This window comes from Oreochromis aureus, linkage group 6 (genome assembly GCF_013358895.1).
Source record: "Oreochromis aureus strain Israel breed Guangdong linkage group 6, ZZ_aureus, whole genome shotgun sequence".
Lineage (NCBI taxonomy): Eukaryota > Metazoa > Chordata > Actinopteri > Cichliformes > Cichlidae > Oreochromis > Oreochromis aureus.
This window is the reverse complement of record NC_052947.1, coordinates 40,979,059-40,993,902: the sequence shown is the minus strand read 5'-3', so window position 1 is coordinate 40,993,902 and position 14,844 is coordinate 40,979,059. Positions and strand designations below refer to the sequence as shown.

General features: G+C 45.7%; 1 protein-coding gene across 1 annotated transcript in view; it reads right to left on the bottom strand.

Moving 5' to 3' along the window:
- The window catches only part of slkb (STE20-like kinase b), a 21,017-nt gene extending 6,173 nt beyond the window's left edge, over positions 1 to 14,844 (bottom strand). The window contains exons 1-12 of the mRNA XM_039614035.1: positions 13,882 to 14,844; positions 12,182 to 12,346; positions 7,925 to 7,973; positions 7,518 to 7,667; positions 5,864 to 5,936; positions 5,527 to 5,721; positions 5,097 to 5,178; positions 4,220 to 4,351; positions 2,992 to 3,735; positions 2,783 to 2,913; positions 2,480 to 2,603; positions 1,404 to 1,583 (exon numbers count right to left, since the gene is read on the bottom strand). Of these exons, the coding sequence (XP_039469969.1) occupies positions 1,404 to 1,583; positions 2,480 to 2,603; positions 2,783 to 2,913; positions 2,992 to 3,735; positions 4,220 to 4,351; positions 5,097 to 5,178; positions 5,527 to 5,721; positions 5,864 to 5,936; positions 7,518 to 7,667; positions 7,925 to 7,973; positions 12,182 to 12,346; positions 13,882 to 14,031 (2,175 nt within the window). The 5' untranslated portion in view covers positions 14,032 to 14,844. The remainder of the gene's footprint in view (positions 1 to 1,403; positions 1,584 to 2,479; positions 2,604 to 2,782; positions 2,914 to 2,991; positions 3,736 to 4,219; positions 4,352 to 5,096; positions 5,179 to 5,526; positions 5,722 to 5,863; positions 5,937 to 7,517; positions 7,668 to 7,924; positions 7,974 to 12,181; positions 12,347 to 13,881) is intronic.

The following is a 14,844-nucleotide window of genomic DNA, read 5'->3' as shown; positions in this document are numbered from 1 at the left end:
TAATTCTAATCAAGATGAAAGGAGGACTTGTTGGTGCCGTTTCCTGTGTGTAATATTTTTACATGCACATCACATAATCAGTTCCAGCTGTTTTTTCCCTGAAGTCTAGTTCTTCATGTTTCCAGTTAGAGTTAGTTTCTCTGCTGTTATAGAACTTCGAGTAGCTCGTCTTCGTCCTACACCCTCTTCCTCCTGTAACCTCCTGCTCTGAAAAGCAAAGAGCTGTGACGTCTCTGATTGACGGCTGGTCCTGATGACTGTCTGCTTCTCTAACTGGAGTCACTAAACTGGACCTTTCCACCATGCTGGTGCCTCCTGGAGCATTTTTAACTGAATTACAATTTTTTTAGATGATTACATTTTCAATACTTTATTACTGTGTTACTTATCACTAATCATCAAGTGTCTGTGACTGCAGGCCTGTTAAGCTCAGGTTAGCTAAAAACATGGCTAGCTTCTTACATTGCATCAGTTGTCTGTATGTTGTCTACAGGCTAACTAAGAGTACGTGACTTGGTGCACCATCCTGTGATGGAAGTGTTAGCACACTAAAGTCCAGTCCAGCTGCAGCTGAACTTTGGACTTTGAGTCATAGGCGTCGTTTCATCACGTTCAGATGATTAGATTCATTTTGGATGATTTAAAACTTTATTTAAATACAGGAATTTACAAAAACTATCTTTGTCTGATTTGCTTTTCCACACACAGTTTCAGTCGAGTTTTAGTTAAATATTATAAGATGAAAGTCCAGAAATGATCTGAGGAGGCCTCAGTGACACAGAGCAGGGTTCACTTACATCCTGCACGAGGACAACTGAAAGGACTGAATCACACCGTGGGCCGCTCCCTGTGGATCGCAGCACATTACACTCTGAACCCGTGTCGGGTACAGCAAGCTCAGGTTTGCAAAGAGGAAAGTCATAAAAACTGCATCAAATATCAGCTTTCTGTGACTTTTTTTACTTTGAAGAACAAGTTCAAGTTCAGAACAGGTTTGAAGATTTCAAACTCCACAGCAAACGGAGCCCTCAGACCGGTTTGGATAATATCATCTTTAATGTGTTTCATGCTTTGGAGAAATTCCTGCTTCCTGTTTGTGCTGCACCAGCACAGCTGTGGGGAGCACATGGAAATAAAATTAGACAAAAGCTGCGGGTAGATTAGGACTCGATGAGAAAGTAAATGAGAAGTGGCAGCGTAGACGGAGTTAACCCTCACCAAGATAAACACAGGTTACGCAAGCTGTTATAAGACAGATGAGAGAAGTGGGTGTGGGTGTGTGCGGGTGGGGGATGGGGTGGGTTGCAAATGTCAAAACATGCTACTATAAATAGAAAGCTATCCCGTCCTTCTGAGGGCTACGTGTGGGGGTGGGAGGTGAAAGGCACGGAGACGCGTCTAACCTCTTTCTTGCGGTTCTTCAGCACGTTCTGGTACTTGGCGAGTTCTTTCTCCTGCTCGCCTTTGATGCGTTTGGCCTCGTCTCTGAGCCGGCTGGTGTGCTCCTGCTCCAGCCTCTCAATCGTCTGCTTCTGCTGCCGCTCCAGGTTCTCCACCTCCTGGTCGTACTGTCGCTTCTTACTCTGGAGGACAGACGGGAACGAGTCACCTCAGATGGAGAATCCAAATGTGATCATATAGTACTTAGTAAACCTTTCTCAATCTCTGGCAATATTATCTCCATCAGTTTAAAAAAAACAAAAAACTATCACGTGCAACACTTCCAACAGTGAACTGAGCTTTTCCTGCAGCACCTTGTTATTTATTGAAATAAATGTGCTCTTCACAGGAAGGGAAACAAGCTTTGCAGGTTCTGTGTTATGCCCCCATAAACAGGCCGGTTGGCCTTCACAGAGGAACATCACACAGGTCCAATACAGGCCAACTAATGTGTGACAAATCGTGACTCATTTGAATATTTTCCATGCTGACTATAAAAAAAGAAGCTAAATTTGACTTCACCACAGAATGAGCTGGATTTTAAACATACAGAAGAAACAGTGATGAGATGCAAAAAGATCAAGATCCCTCTGCAGAGCGTGAGGAGTATCTGTCCTCACACAGGTACCTGCTGCTCACACAGCACATATTTCACCCATTTACTCAAAACTTTGGACCTTAAAACATTACTCATCACTGAGCTGTTCAGTTCAGAAAGCAAGCGTATGCAGGTTATCAGGCAAACAACGTTCAAGCATGACTGCAGGTGTGAGGCTGTAAAATGATGTGACCGTTCAAACAGTAAAGACCCTACAATAATACACACAGAGAAAAACCCAACAATCAAATGACCCCCTATGAACAAGCACTTTGGCGACAGTGGGAAGGAAAAACTCCCTTTTAACAGGAAGAAACCTCGGGCAGAACCAGGCTCAGGGAGGGGCGGGGCCATCTGCTGCGACCCGTTGGGGTGAGGGGATGAAGACATGCTGTGGAAGAGAGACAGAGATGAATAACAATCGGCCTACGAGAGACTGACCGTGGTCTCCTGCTCGAAGCGTCGGTAGATCTGCTCCTTCTGCTGCTGCAGCTTGTTGCTGAGCTGCTGCTGGGCCCTCTGCTCCTCCTTCTGCAGGAGACGCAGCTCCCTCAGCTCCTGTCGCCTGAGGAGGAGGGGAGCTGTTAATCATGTGTCATTTTGTGTGTCATTTTTACATAAAGCAAGTCTGTGTGGTAGCTTAATGTGACACAGTCGGGTTGTGCTCTTAGCTTCCTGTATGACTCATTTTCATAATATTTGCATTAAAGTGGCGTCTGCCGTTTATGCAAAAGCAGGAACTACCTGAGGAATCTCATCTCCTCGTTCTTGGTGTCATTGTCTGTGATGATCTTTGATGTCGTGACGCTAACTTCCACTCCATCCACAATGAACTTGCGAGTCTTCTTCAGCGTCTTCTTCTGCCGCTTGGTGTCCTGAAAGACCCCAGAGGAGAGTTTATAGATGCCTCTGTGACATTTTGTCTTTTCGAGTGTGTGGACTGTGTGCGTTACCTGTATGGAAACAGATCCAGCCTCTTTTGCTTTGGACAGGAAGCTTGAGATGGACAGATTCAGGTCTACGCTGCTGTTATCTGCAGCTGAGCCATTTCCAGAATCCGAATCTCTCTCCTTGTCGTCCTTCGCTCTGTCTGGCACCGTCTTCTCATCCTTCTCTGTGGGCTTCTCTCCATCCTCCTCCTTCAGGACAGCGTTATCTTGATCTGGTAGTGTCAGAGTCACTTTTAGATGCTTGTACCGATCTTCCTCCTCCTCTTCCTCCTCTGCTGGAGTGTTTGTTTCCTCTGTGATGGGCGTCTTTTCCTCCTGAGAAGCCTCAGTGACCTCTGAGCGCTCCTCATCCTCGGCTGTGTCCACCTCCTTTTCGTCCTCCACAGCTAGTTCCAGCTGCTGTAGTTCCTTAGCAGGTGCCTCCGGCTCAGACTCTGGCTCTGATGGGGTGACATCAGCCAGAGGAACTTCTGGAACTTCTTCCTCTACCGGCTTCTTTTCTGCCTCTTCATCCTTAACTGGAGTGTTTAATGCCTCCTCTGCAGGCTCTCCTGCAGCAGGAGCAGGAGGTTCCTCTACGGAGCTGGTGCTCACCACGTGGTTGGCCACAGGGAGTTCAGCAGGTATGGGCAAAGGAAGAATTGGCTCCGCCTTCTCAGGGACTGATTCCAAGCTGGAGGGAGAAAGGGGGATCTTCTCATCCTCAGAACTGCCGACGCTGACATCAGAAGGAGCGCGTTTATGACCCTAAAGAAGAAGAAGAGGAGGAAATGAAGACAAATTACTGTGACCGTCCTCCATATAAACTGAGGAGCAGGATCTAAAAGCCCGGCTGCATTAGACAAAGTTTCTATTACAGGGTGAGGAAACTTGGTCTGCAGATTCTCCTCCACAGTCGGTGTGATTGTGCAGAGAGACTAACACTAAAAACAAGGATGCTCACTGTGTTTCACTGCAACAGCAGGACATTAAAACTTGCATGCACCTCTTATCCTTTAAATGCATTTCCAAGTAAGGCACTTTCCTGCAAGCCGTAGATAATGACTGGTTTATAACTGAAATAAGATGCAGTTGCAGATTTAAGTTAAGAAATGAAACAGCTGGAAGCTCTTTTCTGGTAATAAACGTCACGTGGAAGATTTTATTCTTCACACTTACAAACACAGATTCACAGTACTGCAGTGCATGTTTACACTCCAAATAGGTTCACATTGGTTCCATATCCACTCACCAGACGTGCTTCTGTCTCTTCCTCCTCCTCTTCCTCTTTGTGCTCTTCTATCTCCTCGGTGACCTCGGCCTTCGCCTCAGCGATCAGCTCCCTCAGTGGCCTACTGTCCGTCACACTAGACACGAACGAATGCTGCTCGTAAGAGAAAGAAAAACAACACAACAGGAAATAAAGACTTTATTTAAAAAAGAAGCACCCAGTGGGGGGGACATGTTGTGGTAAACTCTCCATTTAAACTGCCGACCGAGATATAAACTCTTCACAGCACATCAAAACAACCTGAAATAACCATTTCAGGTTTTACTCTTCATCCTTCTTCTTTCTTGCGGTCCGAGCACAAAAACCAACAAACAGATCAGCAGCTTGTTCACAGAGAAACGCTACAGCTCACCTTCTTCGGCTTAGAAACGTGCTGCACATATTCGATCGCTGGCCTGAGAATATGCAGCTTCTTTGATATCAAAACCTTCATCGGCGGCAGACCGCTATTTTGTATTTTTAAGCCCATCGAGCTCTTCGTCCGCACAGAAGAATCCGTTAGCCTCGACGTGCTCCGGTGTACCTGTGTGTACCGACGTGTCCTCTCTGTGAGTAAGTGGCTCAGACGTGGCCGAGCACCTTAAACCCTTTGGAAAAAGAAAAGCCTGCTCTGCTGACGTCAGCTCAAGCACACGGGGATGAGCCTCGCTGGGACAGACGGTTCAGTCCCGACGCCGAGCAGGTAAACAGATGTCGGCCAGCTTACGCTCTAACGGCAGGTGGGCCGTGGGGAGGGGTTGGGGAGGGCTGCAGCATGTAAGCGTCCAGGTGTGGGGCTTAAGGAAAAGAGAACGAGTGCTCGAGGGTTTAGCTGGAGAGATGTTTGAAACAAAGTTACCTGCAGAAGCTGCATCGCACTCCATCTGTTGTCGATGTTCTTGTCCAGGCAGCGCTTCAGGAAATCACTAAAATCTGGAGACCTAAAGGTGGAAGTCAGAAGATGATGCAGACTCCAAGTTACAAAGTCCAGATTTACAGCAGAAGTTCACGTTTACAGCCTGATGCAAAAATAATTTTGGCTTCTATGGATAACTTCCCATAAAAATGGTATAGTGGTGAATTCATTTATTTGTGTGTGTGTGTGTGTGTGTGTGTGTGTGTGTGTGTGTGTGTGTGTGTGTGTGTGTGTGTGTGTATGTATAGTTACGGTTTTGTAGTTTTGTGGTAGCAGTAAAAAAATCTGACTACATATATAAAGAAGTATAAAATACATGTTTTATAATTCTTTTTAAATGTATAAAAGTTAAATGACTGAAGCAAAGTTTTACCAGCGTGACGGCTGCATCAGCGTCGGAGGATCGGACTTGGCTATTTTCAGCAGAACTCTCATGGGGTTCATCTCATGGTTTGGTGGCTCAACCTGTGCCATCTCAATCAGGGTGACCCCGAGGGACCAGATGTCAGCCTTGTAGTCGTACGGACGGTCCTTGGATGTCTCGCACATCACCACCTCTGGAGCCATCCTGGAGGAAGACACAAGAAGAAGAAGAAATCTGAACTTCTCTCTTTTTTAGCGTGGATGTGAGTGTGTTTTTCCAAGTTTTTTAATAACCTCTTGGAGGCCAGAGTGATTTTTTTTTTTTGTTTGTTTTACATTCGACTCACCAGTACGGCGTTCCAATGAAAGAGTCTCTTCTCTGGAGTGTTTTGGTGTTCTTGGCAGACACACCGAAGTCCGCTGGAAGTCATGCAAAACCAGAAATTAGCCAGAGGAACGTCACCATCTGTCATCACTGAGTTTCCAAATGTGGCCACAAAAGCCAAATGTTCAAAATGGAAAACTGGTCCTGAGAGGTTCAATCCCAGATTTCTGGGCATGATCTGAACACAGCATAAAACATCATTCTGCAGCTACACGTGCATGAAGGCATCATTCTTTGTATCATGAGTGAGTCACACTCATCTGCGTCCCAGCAGGCAGATGCACAGGCACCTCTGTGTGTGTTATGTCACTGGACAAAATGCTTGCTGTGTGTCATTTCCCCAGTGACTCATCCCCCTTTAAGTAAGCGTCAGTGCTGCATCTGCTGAGGATGTCGGCCCAGACGCTGAGCAGCTCCACCGAACAGCCTCTGCTGTTACAAAGGCTCTAATCACTGACTCATAGAGCTGCAGTGACGGGTTGCAGTTTAAATCACACTTCATTTCAATGTTGTTGTTTTTTTATAACAATTTTAACCCCCCAGGATTTTGGTCCCCATAAGTATAGTGAACTTCCAATTTTATGTCCCCACAAAGATATGAATACACACACAGCACTGACGCGCACACGCACACACACACACACACACCTTTCCTGCCTGTGAAACTGTTATATAACATGTTGAAGAGTCTGAGCTTGGACAGGAGTGTGAAAGAACTGAACCAGGGACAGTCTTTATCGTAGACTAACAACTTTTGCACACACTCTTCTGTTAGTGTGTATGTGGTGTGCTCTGAGTGGTGTGTATGGGTGTTTACTAGCTGCAGCCAAACTACAAACTAAACTGGCTGACAGTTAAAATGAGAAGTCAATGAGGCTTAAAACAGTCCCTGACAAGTTAATATAACAATCAAAGAGGTTTGAGGAAAATTACCACAGCATGGTGAGTAACCATCAGCCTGTCATCGCATTGATCATATTACTGATGCCAGCGCAACAGTGATGGGAACAACCCAAATACACCTTCCTAACGTGGGAGTCGACCAACAGCATTACTCCCTCCATCATCATCACCGATAATACAAGAAGATACTAAAAGCCAGAAGATATTCAAGGAAACATCTGGATAGAGCTGTGCCTCTCTCTGAATCACAAAGATAAAACCACATTAGTAATGAAGATCAAAGCACCAGCAGGATCAAAGGAGTGACCATCTCCCCTCCCTCCAGAGACACAAGCTCATCACGTCATTACTGGCAGACAAAAACATCTGGTCAAATTTCCAGCAAATATTTCAGTTTCTGCAAAGACTGTCAGAACAAGCTGCACAGAGTCATGAGAGAAGTCATGTGAACATCCAAGATTCTTGTATTAGAAAGATTAAAAGAAGAATGTTTGTGAGGGAAAAATCTAGATGATGCCATACAAAACAGCAGTTTTCATCTATATCAGACTGAACTCTTATGATTTCTCATGAGAAACGTTTACAGGGACTAATTCTTTTTTAGTTCTTAGGTTTCTCCCTCTCCACTTTAAACATCAGTGAACTGAGGGTCTGAGTCAGAGCTTCAATCCTGGACTGTTGTTGTTAACAGCTGGGTGTCACTTGGCCCTTACCCAGCTTGACGTCACCGTCCAGCGTGAGGAGGATGTTGCCGGCTTTCAGGTCTCTGTGGATGATTTTGTTTTCGTGGAGGTAGACGAGCGCCTGCAGAGTCTGCCTACACACCACCCTGATCTGAGGCTCTGTCAGGGGTCTCTCCAGCTCTGTGGGGAAAGGGTGAGGGGGTCACACGAAAGCACACTTACAATTCCTGACATACTAATGCAACCTAATCATAGGTGGTAATGAGGGCTAAAGCTGCATTTAGTGTCTTGGAGAAGAACGCTGTAACATGTGGGTGGCCTGCTGAGAAATGTCTCAAGTTTAAAACTGGCTCTTTTCCCTTAGCTGGTTAGTGCTGCCATGAGAGCAGCTTTCTTTAATGTTATAACCTGTGTGCAACGTGGGAATGCTGACTCACCGAGCATAACAGCATCCACGGCCCCTCCTGCACAGAACTCGATGAGTATCTGCCAACACGAGGAAAGAAGTGTGAACACAAGCATTTGTTTATGTAAAGCACACAGTGTACCATTATGTGCCGAGAGGGCAGTGCTGCAGAACATCTCCAACAGAGTGCAGGTCATTGACGAGGCGGCAGGCTCCGGCTGAACCTGGTCACCTCTGAAATCTGCTGTGAGGCTCTGGAAGCTTCTCATCGGGGGTCCACATAATAAACATTGAGCCGATGACCCAGGGCCAGCAAAAAGTATGGTGGGCAGTTTGATTGGATTTCCACAACTCACAGCTGCGTTCACCTGTGAAGCTAGCTGAGGTGGACCTGTAGTCAGGATGAAGGTCTCGGTCACAGTAATGAAGACTGTCTGGAACAATGTGAGTGGGTGGAGAAGGTCTGCTGGCTGTTGCAAAGAGGCTGCTATACCATAAACCTCCCTGTGACTGCACTGGTTACCAGCAGGTTGCTGCAGGTGTCTGGAGTTTGCATGGAAGACACAGATACTCGCAAACTAATGATAAGCTGCAATGAAACTTGAAAAGGTGTGAGCAGAGAATGTTCACTCTAAAGTAAAAGGTGAACATTCCCAGAAGCAGTCTCCATTTTTGCTTTATGTCACACTTTTCACAGTTACGTCCTCCGCTGTGAGGAGTTTGAAGTGAAGAGGCAACAACCACCTCTGTGTGATCAACTTCATGCCAACAGCTCCAGCAGTGCTGAAACAGGTCCAGCATGGTTCTGGTCCAGACTTCCACGCCCTCGCCTCTCTTCCAGGTTAAACAGGGCGGTGTCCATCCTAGTTTACGGTCACATTTAATCATCTCTGAGCTTCACACAGGATGAAGATGAGATTTCCTTCTGCGTCTTCACTGATTCACTTTGATGTGCAGATAGTTTATTGGTTAAGGTTGATTGTACATTAACAGTTATAACATTATTAAATCACAGGACACTGCTCGTTTTGTAAAATATGAATACGTCATGGCAATTTTAATCTTACATATAAAACTGAAAGTTAAAAAAAATAAAAGCTTGCATTTACTGTAAATGACTTTGAGCACCACCTTCATGACCCAACAGACACTGGCTCAGAGAAATATTACTGGAACATCCACTGTACACATTAAAACCACTCAGCAGAGCTCCTCCTCCTCCTCATCATGTACCCTGATGAAACCACTGTGAGAATGAACGTCGCCTCCTCCTGCATGAATGAAACACTCTGAGCTCTTAAAGGCATTTAGGAGCTTTGAGTATGGCTGCTGATGTAAGAGGATTGGCCCAGTTGGGGCCACATTGTGGAAAGGGCTCACACAGCTGCTACCTAGCCTGCTTGATAGCTATCTTTCCAGACCTTATTCTGCTAACCGGATTATCTCTGGGCACAGAGGCTCAGGTAGCAATGAGGATGATGATGTGCAGGAGGTAAGACAAAGCATCTGGAGCGTCTTTTGTGAGCTTAGCTCAGCCATGTGGCGTGACGTTCACTCACACACCTGCAGAGATTTGGGGAACATTTGGCTGAACGTCACACCCACAGAAGAGGAAGTAAAGCTGCACTTCTGCAATTTTGGAAACCATTGAGAAACGACTTGTGGTTGATCCGTTGGTTATGGCCCAAACTTTTCACACAGGGTCAGCCCGAGGTTAAAAATGGAAAATCTTTCAGGAAGTACAGAGAAAAGGGAAAAAAAGAAGACGGGTTGTAACGTAAAGTTTGAACAGCCTTCCAAGACAGCTGAGCTTTTCAAGACTGCTCCACTTCCTAAAACAAAGCCCTTACAGGACACACAATGCCTCCAGTATCAGAGCGGTCTTGTGCGCTCACACACACGGTTCTCGTGTTTCTCTGTAGGCGTGTTGTTGTTTTAGTGGCTCCGCTATCGCACAATGGTCCCCACAGTCGCGGCGGCGCGCGGAGAGGAATCGTGGGCCAGGGCTGCGGCTTCCTCCCCTATTTGTTTATTTGACACATACATGAATGCACCCGCATACTTTCTAATCCATTCATGTGGCACAGAGAGGGAGGATGTGATCTCACCTGCAAGTTCAAGGCCGGGAAGCGGCACCGAAATCAAAGCAGAGCCTCGGAAATGTTCAGTTTAGACAGCACAGTGAAAGAGAAACAAAGGTCAGCAGGTGGCACCGATTCACGAGGCAGTTATCGAGAACGTCACCTGCCAGCTCCTCCTGGGTTAATGTGGGACGAAGCCTTTCATCTCCACCTCCTCTTTGCATGAATGTGGCACCTGTTCAGCACCTGACAGACATCAGCCTCCATCAGGCGGCAGTTTTTATTCACAGGACAAAAGGAAGAAAAGGGCAGAACGCTCACATGTACAAGTGAGCGCGAGCGCTTATGAAGGCCCAACCTTCCTTTGAAATGTTACTGCAGACTCACATTTCCTGATTTAAATCAGACATGTTTGAGCTGTTTCAGTATGAATTTATACATTTCAGGGTTGGAGCAAGTGGCAGGCTACCTTTTCCCATCCGTAGCAACTGTTTGATTTGTGCAAAAAACAAAAACCCTGAATTCATAATTTTCCTGTGACATCACATCCTCACAGGAACATTGACTTTCAAAACAATCACAATCGTTCAATCAAACGCAGCCACTCCGTTTGTTAGAGTATGGCCATATAAGCTCCACAGCAGCTCAGGGGACGTGTCTGAACATTTTATTTGGATTTGAAAGGCTCCCAAATGACTGAAGTGACCCTGCAGCCACAATAGCTGCAGCATGGCCGAACAAATTATCTGAATACTGAGGAAAGGTGCTTCAATGCTTCCTTTATTACCTCTTGTAGTACATATACCACTCTACCATCTGTTAATGGAAACACACAATCATAATAACTGACAAGTGACTGAGTTCATCATCAACAAGCTGCAGTGTATCAGTGGTTGTTGTGAAGTTGTTGCCTTATGTGCTATAAATAAAGAGCGCTGTTTAGTGTAACCCCATTTGCATTGGTTACTGCGTTCGTGCACACACGCACACACACGCAGCTTAATTTAAACTTCGATGCTGACTTTGTGCAGTTCCTATGATGCAGTCTAGGTAAGAGCTTCCAGCGTTTATACTTGCGGTGCGCCTGCTTTGCTCTGCAATTTGAAAGCCACTGGAATGCTGGTTTAGTTAGCAGTGGGGGTTTCTCTTCGTCCTTTTCCTGAATGCTCTCTGCTCGTCTGAGGCTGTCTGATAACTTGGCTGTTCATTTGTCTTTAGTGTATCTTTGTAGCCATTGCCATTGTTGTTCCCTTATTAATGCTGAAGATTTCTTGTTCAGTCTTTGTCTGATGGATGTCTCTGCCAGAGAGTCTAACAAGCTTGGAAAGAAAGCGGCATCGACTTCTTTCAAGACATGTAAAGAAGTCCAGTTTACTACCCTGACCTGGATGACAGACCTGTTAGAGAAGCACACCCATCACCTACAGCTGATTATCAACGTTTCCCTGACTTTAATCACTTCAGATAGCTGACAGTGAGTCTAGGCTTACTTCAATGTAAAGGATTTGAGCATCAATCCAGCCGTCACCAATGATGTAGGAAATCTTTAAATAACTAGACACAATATTGGCTCTGATAATCAGATGATTCCCAGTGTCCGATGTTAGCTGACATACTGAATATTAATGTACAATTTTCCCCTCCAATACTCTGCACCGGTCATGTGACTGAAAGCTATGAGTGCCCCTCACAAGCAGCACATTTATCCAGGAACATGGCCTCAGTCCTCAGGCTACAATCACATGTGCTGTCAGCACGTCTGAAGAGCTCATCAGTGTTTACAGCGATGCATAAATCAGCTTCTATGATGTGAAAATACCTAAATGGGGTTTTTTCACTTTAATTATAAATGTCATCAAAACACACACGTCTGTGTTACATAAATAGCTGGGGAGAAAACAAAGGCATTAAATATGAGCTCATATCATAAGCGGATGGATTATAAACCAGTATGATGATTAACAGCACTGAAGGCTCTTAGTTTCGGCAGCTCGTGTGAACTTTGGCCACGCATTTTGATAAGAATACTACAGCAGCGAATGCTGGAAGAGGCTTGCACCGACAGCACGCAGCAGACACGGGTGTAAGTCCTGAATGCTACACTGACATCTAGCCTGCTCTAATTTGTGATTCTGCAAGCTTTGTATTGGATCCATAATCCCCCTCATTAGTCACACGGTGATCACACAGCACATCCTTCTACTCACCCACAGTTTGCTCTCGTAATAGAAAGCATCGAGCAGTTTGACAATGTTTTGGTGGTCGCAGGAGGCGAGGATGTCAATCTCCACCATGTAGTCCTCCAGCTCCTCCTCAGTCTTTGTGTCAATAACTTTGGCTGCAGCGAGTACGCCCGTCTGCTTGTTCTGAGCCTGTAAAATATTTTTAGGAATTATGAGAACAAGTAACTCTCCACTCCTCTAGACACTTGTCTTAAACACTCAGGAGACCAGAGGTGGTTTATATTAGATCTGAAGTGCTGTTGACCCCAGACCTCGGAGAAATACCTCAAACTGAGATCAATGGCTCAACAACCAACAAACAAACACTGAGCTGTGCTGCAGGTCTGAATATGTCAGCAGAACATGTGACACGTCTCGCCAAAGTGGAAATTCCTCCTGTTTGTTTTGGGCTTCTCTGCAGACAGGAAGCTCTCGATGAAGTCGCTGTTGCGATATGGGATTCAGCCACTTCCTGGTGACCTGAGTGCCAAACACTGATGCACCCCCTACAACATACTAATCCATTCTTCAGAATGGAGAACTGGTATTGCTCTATGAATCACAGTGTGGGTACTGCCCTGGTGATGTGATGCATAACGGCGATGGCCCAAAGCCCAGACATATAAACATAAAACTGCAGTTTACTATTTGTGGATCTCCTGCAGCTCGACTCTGGAGTGCAGCACAAACATGCAACAGTTCTTTGGTTTGTCTTTCAACAGAAAATAAACATAACTAATCTGATTATTTAGGACTTTAGTGCATCAAAAAAGGCACAGCTTTACTCATATCTCAGGACCCTACAGTATTAGAGAACACGGTGATGGTGGAGAGGAAGAATTCCCTTCTGACAGAAAAAGACCTCCAACAGAACCTGGATTATGGAGGGGTGGCGACTGTATACCCTTTAAAGATGTATAATATTAAATTTGCAATACATATGAGAACAGGATGATGAAAAAAAGGTGGGAAATTACTTGGCATGGTCAAATTTCCATTATCCCTGCAAACTCCTGTAAAACGAAGTTTGGAAATTTACAGTTAAAAATATCACAACAACACATAGAAACAAACAGCTGAGGACAAAATAAGTGCTGAAAGGCTTGCATGAATGGTCTGTGTTGTTTGCATGAGGCTTGCCGGTGAAATGCTGGGAAACTAGCAACCCTAGGGCTGAATGTGGAAGAAGATTAGGCTTAACGTAAGTATGATACACTGGCCTGAAGTCTTGGGTAAATCCAACTATTTAAAAGTCTCCAAATATAGCATCTGGCAACAAAAGGGGGCACACAGAACATGCAGACTTCCTGGCGTTGGACTCCTGTGTGATAATATTTACTGTCTCTCATGGTAATGAGGCTCCAGCTAGGATCAAATCAAACCACGGACCTAAACACCCAAACAACCGAAACCAACCTGTCAGCACAAGACCATCAAAGGTGTGTGAATGAAGCTCGGCTGGATCACAGCACTCTACCTGACACCATCTCTGGCTGTTACAGAGCAGGTGTAGGGGCAGGTGTAGGGGGTGGTGGCCCTGCTTGCTGGTTGGGTGCCCCCAGAAACCGGAGTTCATGCGAGTGGGAAAAAACACAAGACACTCCAAAGGAAACACTATCATTAAAACCGAGCAAGAGACGTGAGGCACAGAGCAACGAATGGATGGTGGAGCACAAAATGCCTACCTTGAAGACTTTTCCAAAGGCTCCATCTCCAAGCTCACCGATGATCTCCCAGATCTCCTCCGGGTTTTCATCCCTGCGGACGTGCTCGTACTGTTTCTTCTTCTTCTCCGCTCCCAATTTGAATATTTTACGGAAATTAAAAAACGACATCGTGGTTTATTCAGCTGGAAAGTTCCTGAAGGAATTCAACTTTAACAGAAGTAATGGTTCAGCGTCGGTCTTTGGCTGATCATGTGTGTGTCATTAGTTATAACGACTATGAAGGCTTTTCTCACAGTCGGGTTCAGACCTAGCTTAGCCTTTGACACTGTTCTGGACGGTCCACTGAAACGCGCTTTCTCACATCACGGGTCATTGTTAACGCCTACAAAAACACCAACGAATCACCTAGACGTCTTCTAGTATTTAAAGTTCGTCCAAAAGAAGATTTTATGTTGCTGTAAAGTAGTAAAAGTGTTATTGGAGGCTCGTCGTTGTTCCAACTCCTGGCGACCCACTGGCCCGACAGCCCTGCGGAGCTCTTTCTTCTGCCAAAAGACAAAAAAACACGGGAAAAGAGTCCTTTAAAATAACCGAGTCGCTTTCCACGGAGTAATTCATTAGTTTCCTTCAGGGTATAAAAAAACACGTACAGTTGGTCCGTGTATTATCATTCGCTAAAACGGTTAAAAACAGTCATCTTTCCCTGGTGTGGGACGGGTTTAGTATTCTAGCGGATTTAGTGTCGGTGCGCGTCCACGGGTGCGCGTGCCTGCGGTCTTTTCTTTCCCAGCTCCTCGTGCCTGACGGTTGGCGCGCGGATTCCGGTCTCCTGCTGCCCCCGTCTGTCCCGGAGACCGATCACAGCTGACGGTTAAACGGTTCCCGTGCCGCATTCCCACCATGAAAACAACCGACACACCCAGCTTTACTCAGTCGTTGTGGTGTTATTGCGTTCAACGGTCTCTGTCATTTCTATAAACA